The sequence below is a fragment of the Neophocaena asiaeorientalis genome, unplaced genomic scaffold (assembly GCF_003031525.2).
Source record: "Neophocaena asiaeorientalis asiaeorientalis breed wild unplaced genomic scaffold, Neophocaena_asiaeorientalis_V1.1 scaffold105, whole genome shotgun sequence".
NCBI classification, from domain to species: Eukaryota; Metazoa; Chordata; class Mammalia; order Artiodactyla; family Phocoenidae; genus Neophocaena; species Neophocaena asiaeorientalis.
The window spans coordinates 3,414,138-3,433,278 of record NW_020172162.1 but is presented as its reverse complement, the minus strand read 5'-3'; the positions used below and the strand labels follow the sequence as shown (position 1 = coordinate 3,433,278).

The following is a 19,141-nucleotide window of genomic DNA, read 5'->3' as shown; positions in this document are numbered from 1 at the left end:
CTGCACAAGAGAAAAGATCTAAAATATTTATGTTTTCAGTTCTTTGTTTTGGGTGACCATTCTGTGCATTGTAAGATGTTTAGTAGTCCTGGTCTCTACACACTAGATACCAGCAACACTCCTCCCCCTATTGTAACAACCAAAAATGTCTCCAAACACTGCCAATGTCCCCAGTGGAGGAGGATGAATTGTCCCCAGTTGATAACCACTGGCCTATAGTGATCCCTACAGTCAAAAAGCCCTTTCCATGAGCTTCCATTCAGCTTTGTAGTGCCTCTCTCTTAAATATAAGCAGAAAGAGCCAAAGTTCACCAGAAATCCAAGGAAAAATGAAGAAAAAAGCAGCTTGGAGGAACCAGGCTATGAGGAAGAAGAAAACTTTAAAGAGAGCATATAGCATCTACAAAAAAAGAACTACTGGAAATTAAAAATGTAGCAGCAGAAATGAAAACTTAGAAGCAGCACTGGAAAACAAAGGTAATGAAATATCCAGAAAGTAGGGTAAAAAGACACAGAAATGGAAAAATAGGAGAGGACATAGAAGATGAGAAAATTAAAGTAACAGCCTAGGGGGACTATATTAGGAAGCAGCTTAAGTTGCTATAACAAAGAGACTCCAATATATAGTGGCTTAAATAGCAAAGAAGTTTATTTCTCTGTAGCCTAGGGTAGGTAAATGGCTCTGCTTTATGAACAGCTGGCTCTGTCATGCCAAACATGTTACATCCATATCCATCCCTGTAGCCAGGGCTGCTGTTTCAGTTGTTAACATTCCCTAACTAGCAGGAAGGAGGTCAAGAAAAGTCTAAACTTAAAGATATGACTCATAAGGTACATGTATCACTTCTGTTCACATCTAGCTGCAAGGGAGGCTGGGGGATGTAGTCCTGCCTATGCCAGCAAAATTCAGGAGACAGTTATTAAAAGGAAGAAGAGGATGGATATTGAAGGAAGTTGAGCAATTTCCTCAATAAAGTCTAACATCCAAATAAAAGGAGATCCAAAGAGAGAGAACCAGAGAAAATAGTGGGGAGAAAATCAGCAAATACATATATATTAAGATGACTAGGTTTTCCTGGGGTAAAAAGCAATCCCTAAATCTTAGTAGCTTATAAAAACAAAGGTTTATTTCTCATTCAAGTTGCACGTCCATCACAAGTCAGTCAGCTGGGAGTTCTGTTCCATGCTTTCTCACTTAGGCCAACAGAATTTCCATCATTTAGAAAAGTGTTAGTCATTGTGATGGCAGGTGGGTGGGACCCCTGGTGAATCATACACTCATCTCTAAAGCTTCCACCTGTCATTCTTGCTCACATTTTACTGGCCAAATTAAGTCAAATGGCTAACCTAACTTCAAGTCAGGACAAACTTCAAGGGCACAGCAAAATGCAATCCTATTATGTGCACAGGAGAAACACTGGAAATATTTAGTGAAAAATATTAATGACTACCACAGCTCACCTAAATAACTGGTTCACTCTCCTCCCTGCAGGCAATATACACACTCATTCCCCCTCCATGGGAAACAGCTCCAAAGTCCCATGTTGTCATTGTATAAAGCTCAAAGTCTAGACTCTTGGGCTTCCCTGGTGGCGCAGTGGTTGAGTCTGACTGCCGATGCAGGGGACGTGGGTTCGTGCCCCAGTTCAGGAAGATCCCACATGCCGCGGAGCGGCTGGACCCATGACCCATGGCCGCTGAGCCTGCGCATCCGGAGCCTGTGCTCCACAACGGGAGAGGCCACAACAGTGAGAGGCCCGTGTACCGCAAAAAAAACGAAAACAAAAAACTATGATGAAAGTTATGTCATTCTTCTCAGAAAGATATACATACATACAAAATTCTATAAAAAAGTTTCGTAGGATTCACAAATGCCCTGAACTCACTGATAGCTGACAAGTTAAGAAACTATCTTTTCATTTTTATTAATTTTTTGAGTAAGAATAATATTCACACGGAACAAAAATTTAAAATAAAGTTTACAATGAACAGTCTCTCTTCTAGCCCTGTTCCCATACTACTCAATTCAATTCCTCTTCTATCAAAGTGACCACACTTAGTGTATCCTTCTGGAGACAGTCTATGCATATGTATGCATGAGGATTAAAAATTCTTTTTCTTGACACTTTCTTTTTTTCTATTTAATTTATGTTGGCAATTGTTCCACATTGGGTACATAAGACGTCAAATGCACAGAATTCTATTGCATTGCTGTACCCTAATTTTTTTACAATGTATTTTAAATTTTGAAACAATTTCAAGCTTACAAAAAAGTTGGAAGCACAGTACAAATCATTTCTTGCCAGAACCAACTGAAAGTAAGTTGCTGAATCAAAACGACAATGAGATATCACCTCACACCGGTCAGAATGGCTACCATTAAAAAATCTAAAAATGATAAATGCTGGAGAGGGTGTGGAGAAAAGAGAACCCTCTTACACTGTTGGTGGGAATGTAAATTGGTGCAGCCACTATGGAAAAAAGTATGGAGCTTCCTTAAAAGACAAAAAATAGAGCTACCATATGATCCAGCAATCCCACTCCTGGGCATATATCCAGAAAAGATGAAAAACTCTAATTTGAAAAGGTACATGCACCCCAATGTTCACAGCAGCACTATTTACAATAGCCAAGACACGGAAGCAACCTAAGCGTCCACTGACAGATGAATGGCTAAAGAAGATGTGGTACATATATACAATGGAATACTACTCAGCCATGAAAAGAATGAAATATTGCCATTTGCAGCAACATGGATGTACCTAGAGAACATCATACTAAGTGAAGTAAGTCAGACAAAGACAAATATTATATGATATCACTTACATGTGGAATCTAAAAAATAATACAAATGAATGTATATACAAAGCATAAACAGACTCACAGACAGAAAACAAACTTATGGTTACCAAAGGGGAAAGGGAGGGGGAGAGGGATAAATTAGGAGTATGGGATGAATAGATACACACTACTGTATGTAAAATAGATAAGCAACAAGGATTTACTGTATAATAGGGGAAAATATTCAATATCTTGTAATAACCTATAATGGAAAATAATCTGAAAAAAAATATACGACTGAATCACTTTGCTGTACACCTGAAACTGACACAGTATTGTAAATCAATTATACCTCAAAAAAAAAGTAAGTTGCTGACCTGATGTCCTATCACCCCTGAATGCTTTCCTGTGTATTTTACATTTACAAATAAAAACGTTCTCTTGCGTAACCACAATTATAAAAATCAGGAAATTAACATTATACATTACTACCTTCTAATTTTCAGATCCCATTCAAATTTCGCTAGTTATCTGAATAATGTCCTTTATGTCAGGTGCAATTCCTCAATCTTTTCTTGACTCTTGTAGACATAACACTATAGATTATAGGCTAGATATTTTGCAGAATGAAACAACTTGATTTATCTGATGTTTTCTCATGATTAGAATCAGGTTATGCATCTTTGGTAGGAATATAATAGAATTGGTGCTATGTTCTTCTAACTGCATTCTATCAGGTGGCATACAATTTCTATTTGTCCCATTATGATGACGTTTATGTTGATCATTTGATTAATGTGGGATCTGACAGACTTCTCCACTGTAAATTTACTCATTTTTTCCATTTATAATTCATACATTTTTTAGCAGATGACTTTGAATATATGTAAATATTTTAATCCCCATGAAACATTCAGCTTATTCATTTATTTAAATATATCACCATAGGTTCATGGTTTCCTGTTTTATTCAATGGTTTACGACCCATTAACCATCATTATTTATTTTGATGCTCAAATTGTTCCAGATTTGGCCAGTGGGAACCTAGTTAAGCTGGCTTCTGTGTGTTCTTGACACATCCCCATCATTCTCTCAGCACTTCCTTACTTTCTGGTACAAAATGATGATCCAGGCTAAACTTCTGCTTTTCCTACCCCAGTGGTAGAATTGGCTATTCCTCCAAGGATTCTTGATTCCTTTTAGTGGGGAATGACATTTAGAAGCCACAATCTATTTCTATATGTATTTGCAGCCACTAATAATACATACATTGCTAATTCTAATCCAACACTACAGAGTTCATTCTACTTTTCTCCCTTTTCATATTTGTAACTCCCTTCTTGGACAATGAGAAACCAGACTCCCATTATCCTTAATATATTTACCTATTTGATCAATCCTTCTGAAGGTAAGCAAACTCCCAGTCACTGCTGTACCCTCCCTTACAGGGAAACCCTTCTTACCCAACTCAGGATCCAATACCCTGCATCAGCATACCCCCGCCCCCACCCCGGTCATGTCTTCCTCTTCTTCCCTGTGCTCTGACACCCCTCTCTGGGCCTCTGACACCCCCACCCCACCAAGCATGGATGCCAACCTTACGCTACTTGATCTAACGGCTTTAGGATGGAATTGCTCCAGGAAGGGAAGTTTGAAATTGAGTGGTTTGTCCAGGATTTTCCAGGTTTTTGCATTGGATGCAGGTTTGTGCTGCACTCTAGGAACTCCTTCAGTCCTAAGGAAACCTGGACATTAGCCACCCCAGTAAAATAAGTTGTCTTAATTTTCTCAAATGTCATCCTATAACTTCTAGGTCTTTCTACATGTTAGAATTACCATTCTTTAAGAGTGCTTTAGGAACCATTATGAGTAAATTATTAAACCTCCGTGGAAAGTAATATAGCACAATCAACAACATCACAAATACACATACTCTCTGACCCAGCAAGTCTGCTGCTAGGAATTTATCTTAAACATATACCAACCTTGTATAGATATGATTATTACCTGCAATATTGTTTGTAACAGTAACAGAATAAAGAGGCATGTTAAAGAAATTATGGGCCTTTTCTCCCTTCCCATTAGGAACACAAAACAATAATCAAACAGACTTAAAAAAGTAACTCTACCAACTCTCAGAAACATAAATTAGCACCATAAGATGAATAGGAATTAGTACAGTAGCTCTGCAATTTACAAGGCAAAAACGAAAGCGGGATGACACAAAACAGCCAGGAAATTATTTTTCTACCAAATTTGTTAGCATATACTTGTCAGAAAACCGTTTTCCAGGTCATTAGCTAAATTCTTTTTACAGCCCAGTAGTGGTATCAGGAAGCTTTTCCGAGTGTCCCCAAAGATTGCCCTGGGCTTGTCAGAAACTGGACAGGAGTTTGATATTGAGCGGTTTGGCAAGGATTTTCCAGGTTTTTGCACTGGGATACGGGCTTGGGCTGCACCCCAGGAACCCCTTCAGTCGCAAGGAAACCTGGACATTAGCCACCCAAGGACCAGGCTACACAGTGAGAGAACTCAGACCTGCGCTGTCCGACACAGCACCGCTCGCCAGATAGGGCTATTTACATTCACATTAAATACAGTTAAAAATTCAGTTCCCCGGTGGCAGTAGCTACATTACGAGTGTTCCACAACCGCAAGTGGCTAGTGGCTACTGTACGAGCGCAGATACAGAATCTTTCCATCACCTCAGGAAGTCTATCGGACAGCGCTGACACAGATTAGTTTTTTTTTTTTTAAAAAAAAGCTTTAAGCCGCTAGGCTCCACTATCAAAAATAATCAACACACGTCATTACTCTTTCCAAATATTTTGAGGGGGAAAATTATGCTAAGAAATACAAAGTAAAAAAACCTGCCAAGGCACGTGCCAGCAGGTTTTCTCAGAGAACTCACTCGTAATTCCCACGGCGGAGGCCGTCCGTCTTTCTGTGGCACATAACTCCTCAGACTTCTAGAACTCAGCGAACTCCTAAAGTGGTGGGCAACCGAGGGCAAGACCCCCGAGATTTAACTGCTCAAAGCGGCCGACGCCTGTATTCATAGGGCAGGCGAGCCTCAGCTCCGGCCTCCACAGCAGACGCCAACCGGGTCTCGCGCGCCCCTCGGTCAGGAGCTTGCCACAGGCTGGGAGCGCAAAACCGCCCCTGTGTGCGCGCTCCCGCACGCGCGCCGGCCCGCGGCGCGAGAGGCTCTCTGCAGCCAATGGGGCGGGGCGCCGTGCGCCGGAGGCGGGGCCGTGACGCGCGCGCCTCGTGACCCTGCTCGCGGCCTGCGCCCAGGGAAGCCGGAAGCGGCCGCTGTCTGCAGCATCGATTAGGGGCGGAGAGGTGGAGGTCTGCACCTTGGGGTTCGTCAACCCCGCGATGGACCCGGACCGGACAGTCGCGCGGCGGAGGTCATCGTTGCTGCTGCTGCGGCTGCTGCTTGTGGCGCTGCTGTGGTCGGGGCTGGCTCTGGGCACCTTCTCCTTGGGCAGCAGTCCCCACCGGGTCCTCCACGACCTCTTGTCGGAGGAGCAGTTACTGAAGGTGGAGGACTTGTCTCTGGCTCTACTGCAGGGCGGAAGGATGGGGCCACTGTCACTACCCCCAGACTTGCCGGATCTGGATCCCGAGTGCCGGGAGCTGCTGCTGGACTTCGCCAACAGCAGCGCAGAACTGACCGGGTGTCTAGTGCGCGGCGCCCGGCCGGTGCGCCTCTGTCAGACCTGCTATCCACTCTTCCAACAGGTCGCCAGCAAGATGGACAACATCAGCCGAGCCGTGGGGGTGGGTAGAAGGCACACCCGGGACCTCTGGCGTGGATTGTTGGAAAGGGAGGAGGATGGAATGATGGTTAACTCGGGGTGGGGGGGTGTTCAGTTTCCCCTTTTGTGAGAAAAAGAGGTTGGATTGGGACTGTGGAGTTAGGGGCATCAGAAAAGTGGGTGGCATTATGGGGCGTGGGGTTTGAATTTTTGCTTTCATGGCTGCTGTTGGGCATCTTTGGGTACATATTTGCAGATAGGTATGACTAGTTTTCTTGGGGCTTCTGCACCCCAACTCTACCTTTCGTCACCTCTTTCCCCCCAGTCGGCCACAGCTTTTTCCCATCTCCATCTGGAGTTCCCAGGAAGGACTCTTTCCTGAAAAACCCCAGGTGGAGTGGTGAAACTATAGTGTGCTGGTGGTAAGGAGCTTGAGCTCTGTAGCCAGGCATTTTCAGATCCACCACTTTCTAGCAGTTGGACCTTGGATTAATTATCTTGGAGTCTATCTTGGAGTTTCCTCCTCTGTAGAATGGAGAAAAACCGCTGCCAGATGTGACTGTTAAAAAAATAAAAAGAGATAATGCATGAGAGTTCATTTTAGTCATTAATACAGTCTGGAGCCATTCTGCCAGGAGACCAGTTCTTCTCTGCTTATTAGAGGTGTACTCTGGGCAAGTTATATTCTCTGTAACTGTTGTCTCATCTGTAAGATGGGGATGAGAGGAACTCTTAGAAAAGTATTACTACACATAGTAACAGTTCTCAGTAAATGGGAACTAAAATTTTACAAAAGGGTAAATCTGCCCTCCACTCTTGGTACTCTTCGAGCTCTTCTGGTCATGTGGTTGGTGCTGTGAGGGTCTTAATTAAAAGAAAGAAAGAGAAAGAAAGAAACGAAGGCAGGGAGGGAGGAAGGAAGACAGGCAGGCACAGACATGTCCTTGTTCCTAAGTACCTTAAAGGGGCTAGAGTAGGAAAGGATTAGAGTTTCAGGGCTGGTGGGAGTCATGAGGTATGGGCTGGATATGCCTTGTAAAGGAAAAACAGGAGAAATGACTTTGCGATTATGGAGTGGAAAGTTCCTCTTGTACTGGGAGAAAAAGTCTCATGAAAATGTGGTTGGAATTATTTCATAAATCATAGTTGATTTGACAAAATATAAACATATATAGTTGCATCCTACTTTGTCAGCCTGATATTACTTGACATAAATATGTATTTTTTACAAAAATAGGGAATTTATTTGCATTAAATAAATTCTGTGTCCAGTCTCTGTAAAGAGCTACTTTTCAAGGTACTTTAAGTAAATGTAGACCTACATGCAGTATTTTTCAGGCATATTTCTACTGGGTATAGCAAGGGATATATATGTGTGTGTGTGTGTGTGTGTGTGTGTGTGTGTGTGTGTGTGTATGTATATATATACATATATATATAGTATATCTCACCATGATTTTAAAGTAAAACACCAAAGACTTGTCCCTGTCAACCACAGCAGGATATGATATGGCATCATATTCTGTTTTAAGCAGTTAGGTGCATTGTTCTGTGGCCAGAATGACTGTGAGTCCTGAAGCAAAGCTTGGATCTTTTGAGGCAGCAAACACATTCCTCATTTGTGTAGTTTCTGTGGAATTAAGAAGAGGTTAAAAAATTACCCCAGACTCTGGTGGCACAGTGATATGGGCATCTGTGGGCCAATTATGGGCATATTTGTATATGAATTTCCACATGAATTCCCTACCGCCTACAGGAGGCTTCCCAGTGTGGAGACGGCAGAAACTTGCTTCCTCTGCTTTGTGTCTGATTCTACCAGTGACCTGCACACCCAGCTCGCCTCACTGTTGTGTGAAGGAACGGGGTAAAGAGATAAAAAGAGGCAGAAACCCCTTTCCCCAATCCGTATTTCCTCTCCAACTCATCCTAGATCTTGCCTACCCCCCACCCCCTTTCCTCAGTAGAGCTGGATGTGGTAGCTCAAAAGCATGATTTCTGCAGTTGTGAGGTACTTCATGGATTTTATAGGCCTTTTCAGATTGGTCTGGGAATTGAACCATTATGTGTAATGATGAACCTATGGAAAATTATGTCTGAGTCTCTTAGGAGTGAACTTAAAGGAATCAGTTGTCCTTTGTGTGTGTGTGGCAGGGAATTGTTTCTGGAGAGTAATGTATTTTCTTTGACTCACATAGACTCAGTCTTTCATTTAAATCAGCTTAATTAGCAAGCACATGCTATTCTTAAATATTGGGCTGGTTAAAGGGTATTTGAAGGAAAAGGAGGGTAAAGTCCAGGCCTTAAACTATCAGTGTAGTTGGGGAAATAAAAATAAATCTATACTGAGAAAAAGAAAAAGGGAAAAAATCATCAATGTGAATGTTATAAATTGTACAATAGGATTTTAGAACCAAAGAGTGAAGGAGATGCTGAATTAAAGGAGGGAACAGAGCAAGGTGGGGTTAATCAGAGAATACCTACAAGTGGAATTATGAACAAGACATTCTTTCTCACCTCTTTAGGGTGAATCAATGTCCATGGATTGATTGAGAGAGGAGGGGAGTATAACAAGGAGAAAAAGAATCAAAGGTAGAAATTAGCAAGCTATTTCTGTAGTACAGCAAGCTGATTCATTTAACTGTAATAGAGTTATCTGATGAGAATTCTATTTTCTAGTCACTTCCTCTTGGAATTACTGGGTCAAGGACTAATAATATAAAACTAATATAAAACTAACAATATAGTTTTATTATCTCAAGGTAAAGAATACAGTGATTTGTGAAACCTGAATAGTAGAATTGACGGATTCCCTCTTACTTAGAGTCATAGTTTCTTCTTTAATTTAAACTGAAAAGAGATGTAGTTTCATTGAGCTGTTCAGCATCACCAGAGTGGTTGCCAGGTTGCTTTGGCCCCCCAAATTCTGAATTGCTAATCTTCATCTTATTATACTTGGTTTGTTTAAAATTTATATAAGCAGATAGACATATAGATATGTATATATATATTACCTATGATTGGAGGTATGTATCTGGAAGTGTTCAGCATAGTTTTAGTGTAGTTTTAGTCTCTTTCATTGGAGATCAGAAAATGTAGTGCTTATTCACTAAAAAAAAAAAATTATTGAGTACCTATTATGTGCAGGGTAGTGGTAGTAACTAGGCATATAGCTGTGAATGAGCAGAGCTTGTGGTCTGGTAGGGGAAACAGACATTAAACATATTGTTATAAAAGTAATTATTTAATTCAGGTGTGATAAGTGTTGCAAAGAAAAAAATCCCAGATGCCGCCAAAGCATATAACAAGAATGCAGATCTTGAGCATTCAAGATCAGCTGAGAGTAGATAGAAGTGGTCAGTGATTAAAGCTGACACCTAAAATTTGAGAAGGTCGGGGAGGAGAGAGAATGTATACATGTTACGAAGTAGAAGGTGTGAAAACTCTGAATGGGAGTCTGGTATGTTTAAGGACTAGAAAGAACTCAAAGCACTGAGCCAGGAGGAGACTAGTGATCTGAGCCTGAGGAAGTGGGCAGGTGCCAGGTCATATTACCTGTAGGGTATTACTAAGGGTTTTAGTCTTTGATTTTAAAGCAGTGTGATATTACTGAAGGGTTTAATTCTGTGAATGATATGATCTGATTTGTACTTTAAAAGGTCATTACGGCTACATGAGAGAAAATGGAGGGGACAGGGACTGGGGAGGGTAGGGGAAGAGTATGTGTGGGGAAATGAAGTAAGAGACTCTTACAGTGATGTGAGAAATGGTGGTGGCTAGGCTACATGGGGGCCATTGTGACGGGGAGAAATGGATAGATTTCAGAGATATTTAGGAGGTAGAACTGACAAAACTTGGTAGTTAATTGAATATGGAATATGAAGGAAAGGAAAGATGATTTCCAGGGTTTTAATAAGAGCAGCTTAGTGAATAGGGTTGCTATTTACTAAGATGGAGGGAGGAACCTGTTTGGTGGGGGAAGATCATGAACTTGATATTGAACTTGTTGATTCTGAGGTGTTTATGAGACATCTGGGTGGAGATATTGCATATGTGGTTGGATATGTATGTCTAGAGATGTGGATTGGGGATAATAGGTTTGGGAGCAGTCAGCTTAAAAGTAGTGTTTGAAACCATGGCATGATGAGTTTGAGTAAGAAGTGAGAATACATAAGAAATGCTGGGTTGAAGATTTGGTTAGAAGATAAAATATTGAAAGAGACCAAGAAAGAAGAGTCAGAGAGATTAAGAAAAATCAGGAGAATGTGCTGTCCTATAAATCAGGGAAAAGGGAAGGGGTGGTTATTTGTGTCAAATCCAGCTGAGAGGACCAGAAGTGAATTTATCAACATTGGCATTCTTGGTACCATAAGAGCCATTTTGAGGGAGCACTTGGGGGTGAGAGTAAGATTAAAGTAGATTAAATAGTGAATGGAAGATGAGGAAGTGGGAATAGTGATGTTACACAACTAAAAGTTTGGCCATAAGGAAGAGATAAGAAAGAGAGGTCACTAAAGAGGAATTGAGACTCAGGGATTTTCTTTTAATTTCTTTCTGTTCCTTTGTCCCTCCATCCCTCTGTCTCTACTTCCCTTCTTCCTTTCTTAAGATGGGAGAGACCTGAACATGTTCAGATGCTGATAGGAAGAATCCTATAGAGAGAGTGAAGATATAGGAAACAGTGGGAAAGTAAACAAGGTCAGTTTTCCTGAGAAGGCAGAGTAGTTGAGATCTAAGGCATCCACAGAGAGAGAGAGAGAGGAGCCTTTGACAGGGGCAGGCACGTTCTGCACTCTAACAGGAGGGTAGAAGGAAAGGTTGAGTGTAGAGGGGTAGGCAGATCAGAGTTTCAGCTTGATGGTCTCTGTTTTCACTGTCAACCAGGAGGCTAGATCTTCACTTGAGAGTAAAGGATGAGAGGGATATCAGAGTTTCAAGGGAGAGTGGAGAAGATTGCAATAGTGGTGTTAGTCAGGGGAGAATGAGCAGACAGGCAAGTGAGGAGTACAGTTTGGGATTATGGATTTATTGTGGAAATAATCTGTTTGGTTGTTTGCATTTTGCCAAATAGGCATGATGAAAGTGGATTGTTGGATTCATTGTAGTTAGGTTTCTGCTAAGTGATTGTGACAGATTTGAGTATTAAAAGTTGTAAATATAAACCAAAGGCCAATGTTTTTTGTCATATGCTAGGTGTTGGGAATACAAAGATATAAGACAAAGTTTCCATCCTAAAGGAACTTTTGTCCAAATAAGGAACCTAGACATATATAGGTGGATATCATGCTTTAAGAAACTGACCCTCGAAGTGATTAAGTAACTTACCCAAGACCATGCAGTGAAAGAGGCTGGGTTTGAATCCAAAAGGATACTACTGCCTATTTCATAGAGTTGTTACAAGGATTAAGTGAGTTATACATTTAGAGCTTTTAGAACCATTAGGTATTCAGAAGTACATCATCGTTGTTGGGATTATTCATCACTAACCTTCCATTCTCACTGTTGCTACTATCTTCTCATTATACATGAACTATGGAAATAGTCTATTTAGTCTCCTGCTTCACCCTACATATTGTGACATAGACCTATGCTCTCCAAACTCTGCCTTTCATGCCATCTTCCTCAAAAATCTTAAAAAGTTTCCCACTGTGTGACTCTCATAACCCTCAAGAACTTTCATTACCTTGCCCTGACTTCTCCCTCTACTGCCTCTACTTTCATAGAGGTACCTTCCACTGGCCTCCTGAATACTCCCTGAATACAGCATAACCATTCCTACTTTCACCCCTCGATCATTTTATTTACCCCATTTTAAAACCTTCTTCCCTTTCTTAGTATAGGGCTTAGTTCAAATCCTGCTTCCTCCATGAACTCTCCTTATTTCTCCCAACTACTCTGATGTCTTCCTCAACTGAACTGTTCCGCACGTTGACCACTCATACAGGTTATTCTGTATTGATTTTGATTTTGACTTATTTATTTATTTTTATTTTTAATTTTTTCTTTGTTTGGGAGTGTTCTAATTTCATTCTTTTACATGTAGCTGTCCAGTTTTCCCAGCACCACTTATTGAAAATACAGTTATTTCCATTGTATATCCTCCTTGCCTCCTTTGTCATAGATTAGTTGACCATAGGTGTGTGGGTTTACCTCTGGGCTTTCTATCTTGTTCCATTGATCTATGTTTCTGTTTTTGTACCATATTGTTTTGATTACTGTAGGTTTGTAGTATAGTCTGAAATCAGAGAGTCTGATTCCTCCAGCTCCGTTTTTTTCCCTCAAGACTGCTTTGGCTATTCGGGGTCTTTTTTTTTTTTTTTTGCAGTACGCGGGCCTCTCACTGTTGTGGCCTCTCCCGCCACGGAGCACAGGCTCAGGACACGCAGGCTCAGCGGCCATGGCTCACGGGCCCAGCCGCTCCACGGCATGTGGGATCCTCCCAGACTGGGGTACGAACCCGTGTCCCCTGCATATGCGGGCGGACTCTCAACCACTGCACCACCAGGGAAGCCCTTATTCGGGGTCTTTTGTGTCTCCATACAAATTTGAAGATTTTTTGTCCTAGTTCCATAAAAAATACCATTGGTAACATGATAGGGATTGCATTGAATCTGTAGATTGCTTAGGGTAGTATAGTCATTTTCACAATATTGATTCTTCCCATCCAAGAACATGGTATATCTCTCCATCTGTTGGTATCATCTTTAATTTCTTTCATCAGTGTCTTATAGTTTTCTGCATTCAGGTATTTTGTCTCCCTAGGTAGGTTTATTCCTAGATATTTTATTCTTTTTGTTGCAATGGTAAATGGGAGTGTTTCCTTAATTTCTCTTTCAGATTTTTCATCATTAGTGTATAGGAATGCAAGAGATTTCTGTGCATTGATTTTATATCCTGCAACTTGACCAAATTCATTGATCAGCTCTAGTAGTTTTCTGGTGGCATCTTTAGGATTCTCTATGTATAGTATCATGTCATCTGCAAACAGTGACAGCCTTACTTCTTCTTTTCCAATTTGTCTTCCTTTTATTTGTTTTTCTTCTCTGATTGCTGAGGCTAAGACTTCCAAAACTATGTTGAATAATAGTGGTGATTGTGGACATCCTTGTCTTGTTCCTGATCTTAGAGGAAATGCTTTCAGTTTTTCACCATTAAGAATGATGTTTGGGGCTTCCCTGGTGGCGCAGTGGTTGGGAGTCCGCCTGCTGATGCAGGGGACGCGGGTTCGTGCCCCGGTCCGGGAGGATCCCGCATTTCTGCTGAGAAATCAGCTGTTAAACTTATGGGAGTTCCCTTGTATGTTATTTGTCATTTTTCCCTTGCTGCTTTCAGTAATTTTTCTTTGTCTTTCATTTTTGCCAATTTGATTAGTATGTGTCTTGGCGTTTTTCTCCTTGGGTTTATCACTGCGCTTCCTGGACTTGGATGGCTATTTCATTTTCCATATTAGGGAAGTTTTCGACTATAATCTCTTCAAATATCTTCTTAGGTCCTTTCTCTTTCTCTTCTCCTTCTGGGACCCCTATAATGTGAATGTTCTTGCATTTAATGTTGTCCCAGAGGTCTCTTCGGCTGTCTTCATTTATTTTCATTCTTTTTTCTTTATTCTGTTCTGCAGCAGTGAGTTCCACCATTCTGTCTTCCAGGTCACTTATCCGTTCTTCTGCCTCAGTTATTCTGCTATTGATTCCTTCTAGTGTAGTTTTCATTTCAGTTATTGTATTGTTCATCTCTGTTTGTTTGTTCTTTAATTCTTCTAGGTCTTTGTTAAACATTTCTTGCATCTTCTCGATCTTTTCCTCTGTTGTTTTTCCGAGGTCCTGGATCATCTTCATATTATTATTCTGAATTCTTTTTCTGGAAGGTTGTCTATCTCCACTTCCTTTAGTTGTTTTTCCAGGGTTTTATCTTGTTCCTTCATCTGGTACATAGCCCTCTTCCTTTTCATCTTGTCTATCTTTCTGTGAATGTGGTTTTTGTTCCACAGGCTGTGGGTTTTTTCCCACAGTATTGTAGTTCTTCTTGCTTTTGCTGTGTGCCCTCTGGTGGGTAAGGCTATCTAAGAGGCTTGTGCAGGTTTCCTGATGGGAGGGACTGGTGGTGGGTAGAGCTGGGTGTTGCTCTGGTGGGCAGAGTTCAGTAAAACTTTAATCCACTTGACTGCTGATGGGTGGGACTGGGTTCCCTTCCTGTTGGTTGTTTGACCTGAGGCAACCCAACACTGGAGCCTACCTGGGCTCTTTGGTGGGGCTAATGGCAGACTCTGGGAGGGCTCACGCCAAGGAGTACTTCCCAGAACTTCTGCTGCCAGTGTCCTTGTCCCCACAGTGAGCCACAGCCACCCCTGCCTCTGCAGGAGACCCTCCAACACTAGCAGGTAGGTCTGGTTCAGTCTCCCCTGGGTTCACTGCTCCTTCCCCTGGGTCCCGACGCGCATACTACTTTGTGTGTGCCCTCCAAGAGTGGAGACTCTGTTTCCCCCAGTCCTGTCGAAGTCCCGCAATCAGATCCCACTAGTCTTCAAAGTCTGATTCTCTAGGAATTCCTCCTCCCGTTGCCGGACCCCCAGGTTGGGAAGCCTGACGTGGGGCTCAGAACCTTCACTCCAGTGGGTGGACTTCTGTGGTATAATTGTTCTCCAGTCTGTGAGTCACCCACCCAGCAGTTATGGGATTTGATTTTGCTGTGATTGTGCCCCTACCATCTCATTGTGGCTTCTCCTTTGTCTTTGGATGTGGGGTGTCTTTTTTTGGTGAGTTCCAGTGCCTTCCTGTCGATGATTGTCCAGCAGCTAGTTGTGATTCTGGTGTTCTCACAAGAGGGAGCGAGAGCACGTTCTTCTACTCCACCATCTTGGTTCAGGCCCCTAGTTTCTATCTATATTGATTTTTTTTTTTTTTTTCGGTACATGGGCCTCTCACTGTTGTGGCCTCTCCCGTTGCGGAGCACAGGCCCCGGTCGCGCAGGCTCAGCGGCCATGGCTCACGGGCCCAGCCACTCCGCGGCATGTGGGATCTTCCTGGATCGGGGCACGAACCTGTGTCCCCTGCATCGGCAGGCGGACTCTCAACCACTGCGCCACCAGGGAAGCCCTATATTGATTTTTAAAATATCCAATCATCCACTTATAAGACTCTACTTAAGTAACTGTTTATACTTAGCCAGCTACACCCACTTAGAGCACTTCTTGTTGGCAACAGGTAGCTAGGTGAAATAGCATATATCAGTTACTAGGTGCCAGACATTGTGCTAAGTGATTAACATGGTATTTCATTTAATGCTGTACCTGTAGGACTCACGATCATGAAACTGAGCCTCAGAGAGTTTACCTCAGCTGTCCAAGATTACCAGCTAGTAATCCAGGTTTGTCTGACTCTTTAGGCCATGCTCTACTTTAATCTGGTGGGTAAATTATCACAAACCATTGTTTGATCTTTTATGAAATCTTCTTCTATAGCTGATATTGCTCTGAAAGTAATTCCAAGAAAAGGGCTTTTTCAAATGTTTTATTCAGGGCTTCCCTGGTGGCGCAGTGGTTGAGAGTCCACCTGCCGATGCGGGGGACACAGGTTCGTGCCCCGGTCCGGGAAGATCCCACGTGCAGCAGAGCGGCTAGGCCCGGGAGCCATGGCCGCTGAGCCTGCGCGTCCGGAGCCTGTGCTCCGAAACGGGAGAGGCCACAACAGTGAGGGGCCCGCGTACCACAGGAAAAAAAAAAAAAATGTTTTACTCAATTTACTATTTTAAAGGCAAGCATTCATTTGGCTGCATGTTTTAATGAGACAACAAAACTAAGCCACAGAAAGGGTAATCATCCCAAAATGATCTTCAGAGATATTTTAGAACAAGAATTCTGCTATTAAGCCCTCCTTCCCCCTTTTCTTATCCCATATGGCTGATCAGTTCTTTTCTAGAGTTAACATATTCTCTCTTTTATTACTAATGACACTATTTAATTCCTTATCTGTATGTCTCTGGGAAGGTTTTGAAGACCCAGTGTTGATGGCATTCCTTTATACTCTTTGTATACTCAGAACTCCAAGATTCTTATAGTGCCTGGTAAATAGTAGGAGTTAAATAACTTTGAAAGAATGAAGAGTCAGCAGGACTTAGTTCCTTGCTTGGGGCAAAAAGGAAAGGAAATAGATAAGGATCCAATAATTTAGGAACCTGAATTTATTATTTGCATAGTGTGAGTTTCATTATTAAAACGATCTGTGGAAAGCATGTACTATCTGGGTACAAACTATTTCAGTACAAACTAGATGTATCACATTTTCTTGTGGATTTTAAGATTTTGAGCCAAAAAATGCCCAGAAGATGAAACAATTTTTTTTGTTTTTTGTTTTTTGCGGTATGCGGGCTTCTCACTGTTGTGGCCTCTCCCGTTGCGGAGCACAGGCTCCGGACACGCAGGCTCCGGACACGCAGGCTCCGGACACGCAGGCTCAGCGGCCATGGCTCACGGGCCTAGCCGCTCCGCGGCATGTGGGATCTTCCCAGACCGGGGCACGAACCTGTGTCCCCTGCATCGGCATGCGGACTCTCAACCACTGCGCCACCAGGGAAGCCCTGAAACAATGTTTTGTGATCATTTATCCACCAGGTTTTTAAAAATGTGTAAATAATATATGTTCATTGTAGAAAAATTTAGTGTAAAAGAGGCAAAAAAGAAAATGAAAATCGCTGTATTTTCATCATTTCAATCGCTGTAACTACTGCTACATTTTGGTGAATAGCTTTCCAAAATTTTTTCCTGTGCGTAAGGAGTAAGAAATATTACATGTGGGCCTAAGCAGTTGAGATTGTATCATAGAAGCAAGTACTTATTTATTTAAGAAGCAAAGATTTTCTTCCCTTGCAAGTGAACCTGGTACCAATAAATGTTAGCTGCTATTGTTTTATTACAGTTGTTATTATTAATGACATCATTATTTGATTATAGCAAAAAAAATTAAATGCTTATAATAAATATTTGAATTATTTTTATAAGGTTTTTTGCCTCAAGTAGTTGTTTGGGAAGTCTAAAAATATTCAGATTGTATTTTTCTTTCTTTTTCTTTTGTCGTTATAGAATTCCTCAGAGAGTCATAGTTGTGCCAGAAGTCTCTTAATGGCAGATAGAATGCAAATAGTTGTGATTCTGTCTGAGTTTTTCAATTCCACATGGCAGAAGGCAAATTGTGCAAGTAAGTAATTCTTTCATTTTCATGTTGCTGTCATGGTTCAACAGTATAGATGTCATTTTATTTGAGTCTGAAAATTTTGAATATTTTTTGTTACTAAGTTTAAATGAACTGTGATTAGCATCACAGTTTATTAGTGAGAAATGCTTGGGCAAATACTGAAAGGCAGAAAAGTGTAGCAGTTAACAGTGAGCTTTGCAGTCAGACAGATCTGGAATTTATTCTAAGCTCTGCCATTTATTAGCCCTAACCTACTACTGTCAGACCTTGGGCATGTGATTTTACCTCTTGGAGCTTCAGTTTCCTCATCCGTAAATTGGTGGTAATAATGGAACCTACTTTATATGATTGTTTTGAGGAGTAAATGAAATAAACTGTGTAAAGCACTTAGCTTAGTATCTGGCATATAGTTAATGTTCAAGGAATGTTAGCTGCTTAATATACTAGTAATTATGATGTTTATAATAATCTGTGATGGGGGAGGTGATAATGTCTGTTCTACCAGTTTTGCAGGCTTGTATAATGAAATGAGATCTATTTTCAAGCATTCTTTAGGAAAATTAAAATCACTATTTCAATTCATAAGTTTTTGAATACCAACTATGTACTAGGAAATTCTTATTTTCTATTCCTTATAATGTTTGAGGAAAGAAGTTATAGTTACAATATAACCTAAAGCAGACAAATAACTGCTATAATAAAGTTATAGAGTCTTGGGGAAGCTGAAAATAAATCAGATTGGAGAGAATTTGAAATACTTCCTGGAGGAGGTACCTTTTGATTCTACACTTTTGTGACTGGGCATGATTTCAATAAGTAGAGATGAGAGGAAGGACATTGCAGATAGGGAGGCATTGTGAACAGAGGCACAGAGGTATAAAAGAGTAGTAGACGTTACAGGATGCTGGAAGCACAATGGGAGGTAAACTTGGAAAGGGAAGGTAAGACCTTGACCTATATAGTAGTTTATCACTTATGCCAACATTTTTCGTACTGCCTAGAACACCAGCATAGTATTAAGAAATGGTTATATACTATAGTATCTTGGGAATTTACAATACACATAGAATATTAAAGGCAGTGAGAAGGACTATAGGTTAAAAAAAACTTTTAAACATCATTTAACCTAGCACTTTCTGAGCTTTTTTTTTTTTAAACTACAAAGACCCTTTCTTTTTCTTTTTTTTTTTTGTGGAACCCCATTGGAAGAGAGAGACCAGTGAGGAAATTCTTACAATGGTTTAGGCAAGAAGCAAAGAAAACATTAAGTAGGGCATGGGCTGTGGAAATAGAAAGGATAGAGTGAATTAAAAATCTGTGTATCTGTAAGTCATTAAGGAACTTAACTTTTTAAGGACTTTGTCTTTTTGTTTAGTTCATATGAAGAAAAACTGTAAATGGAAAAAAGACTCC

General features: G+C 41.2%; 2 protein-coding genes across 2 annotated transcripts in view; both read left to right on the top strand.

Annotated features, from left to right (window-relative positions):
* Nucleotides 1-6,116, top strand: part of LOC112406547 (uncharacterized protein C10orf95-like) — a 41,581-nt gene extending 35,465 nt beyond the window's left edge. The window contains exon 3 of the mRNA XM_024755412.1: nucleotides 5,843-6,116. Coding sequence (XP_024611180.1) covers nucleotides 5,843-6,116 — 274 coding nt within the window. The remainder of the gene's footprint in view (nucleotides 1-5,842) is intronic.
* OSTM1 (osteoclastogenesis associated transmembrane protein 1) overlaps nucleotides 6,070-19,141 on the top strand; it is a 36,043-nt gene continuing 22,971 nt past the window's right edge. Inside the window, exons 1-2 of the mRNA XM_024755158.1 lie at nucleotides 6,070-6,567; nucleotides 17,617-17,731. Of these exons, the coding sequence (XP_024610926.1) occupies nucleotides 6,163-6,567; nucleotides 17,617-17,731 (520 nt within the window). The 5' untranslated portion in view covers nucleotides 6,070-6,162. The remainder of the gene's footprint in view (nucleotides 6,568-17,616; nucleotides 17,732-19,141) is intronic.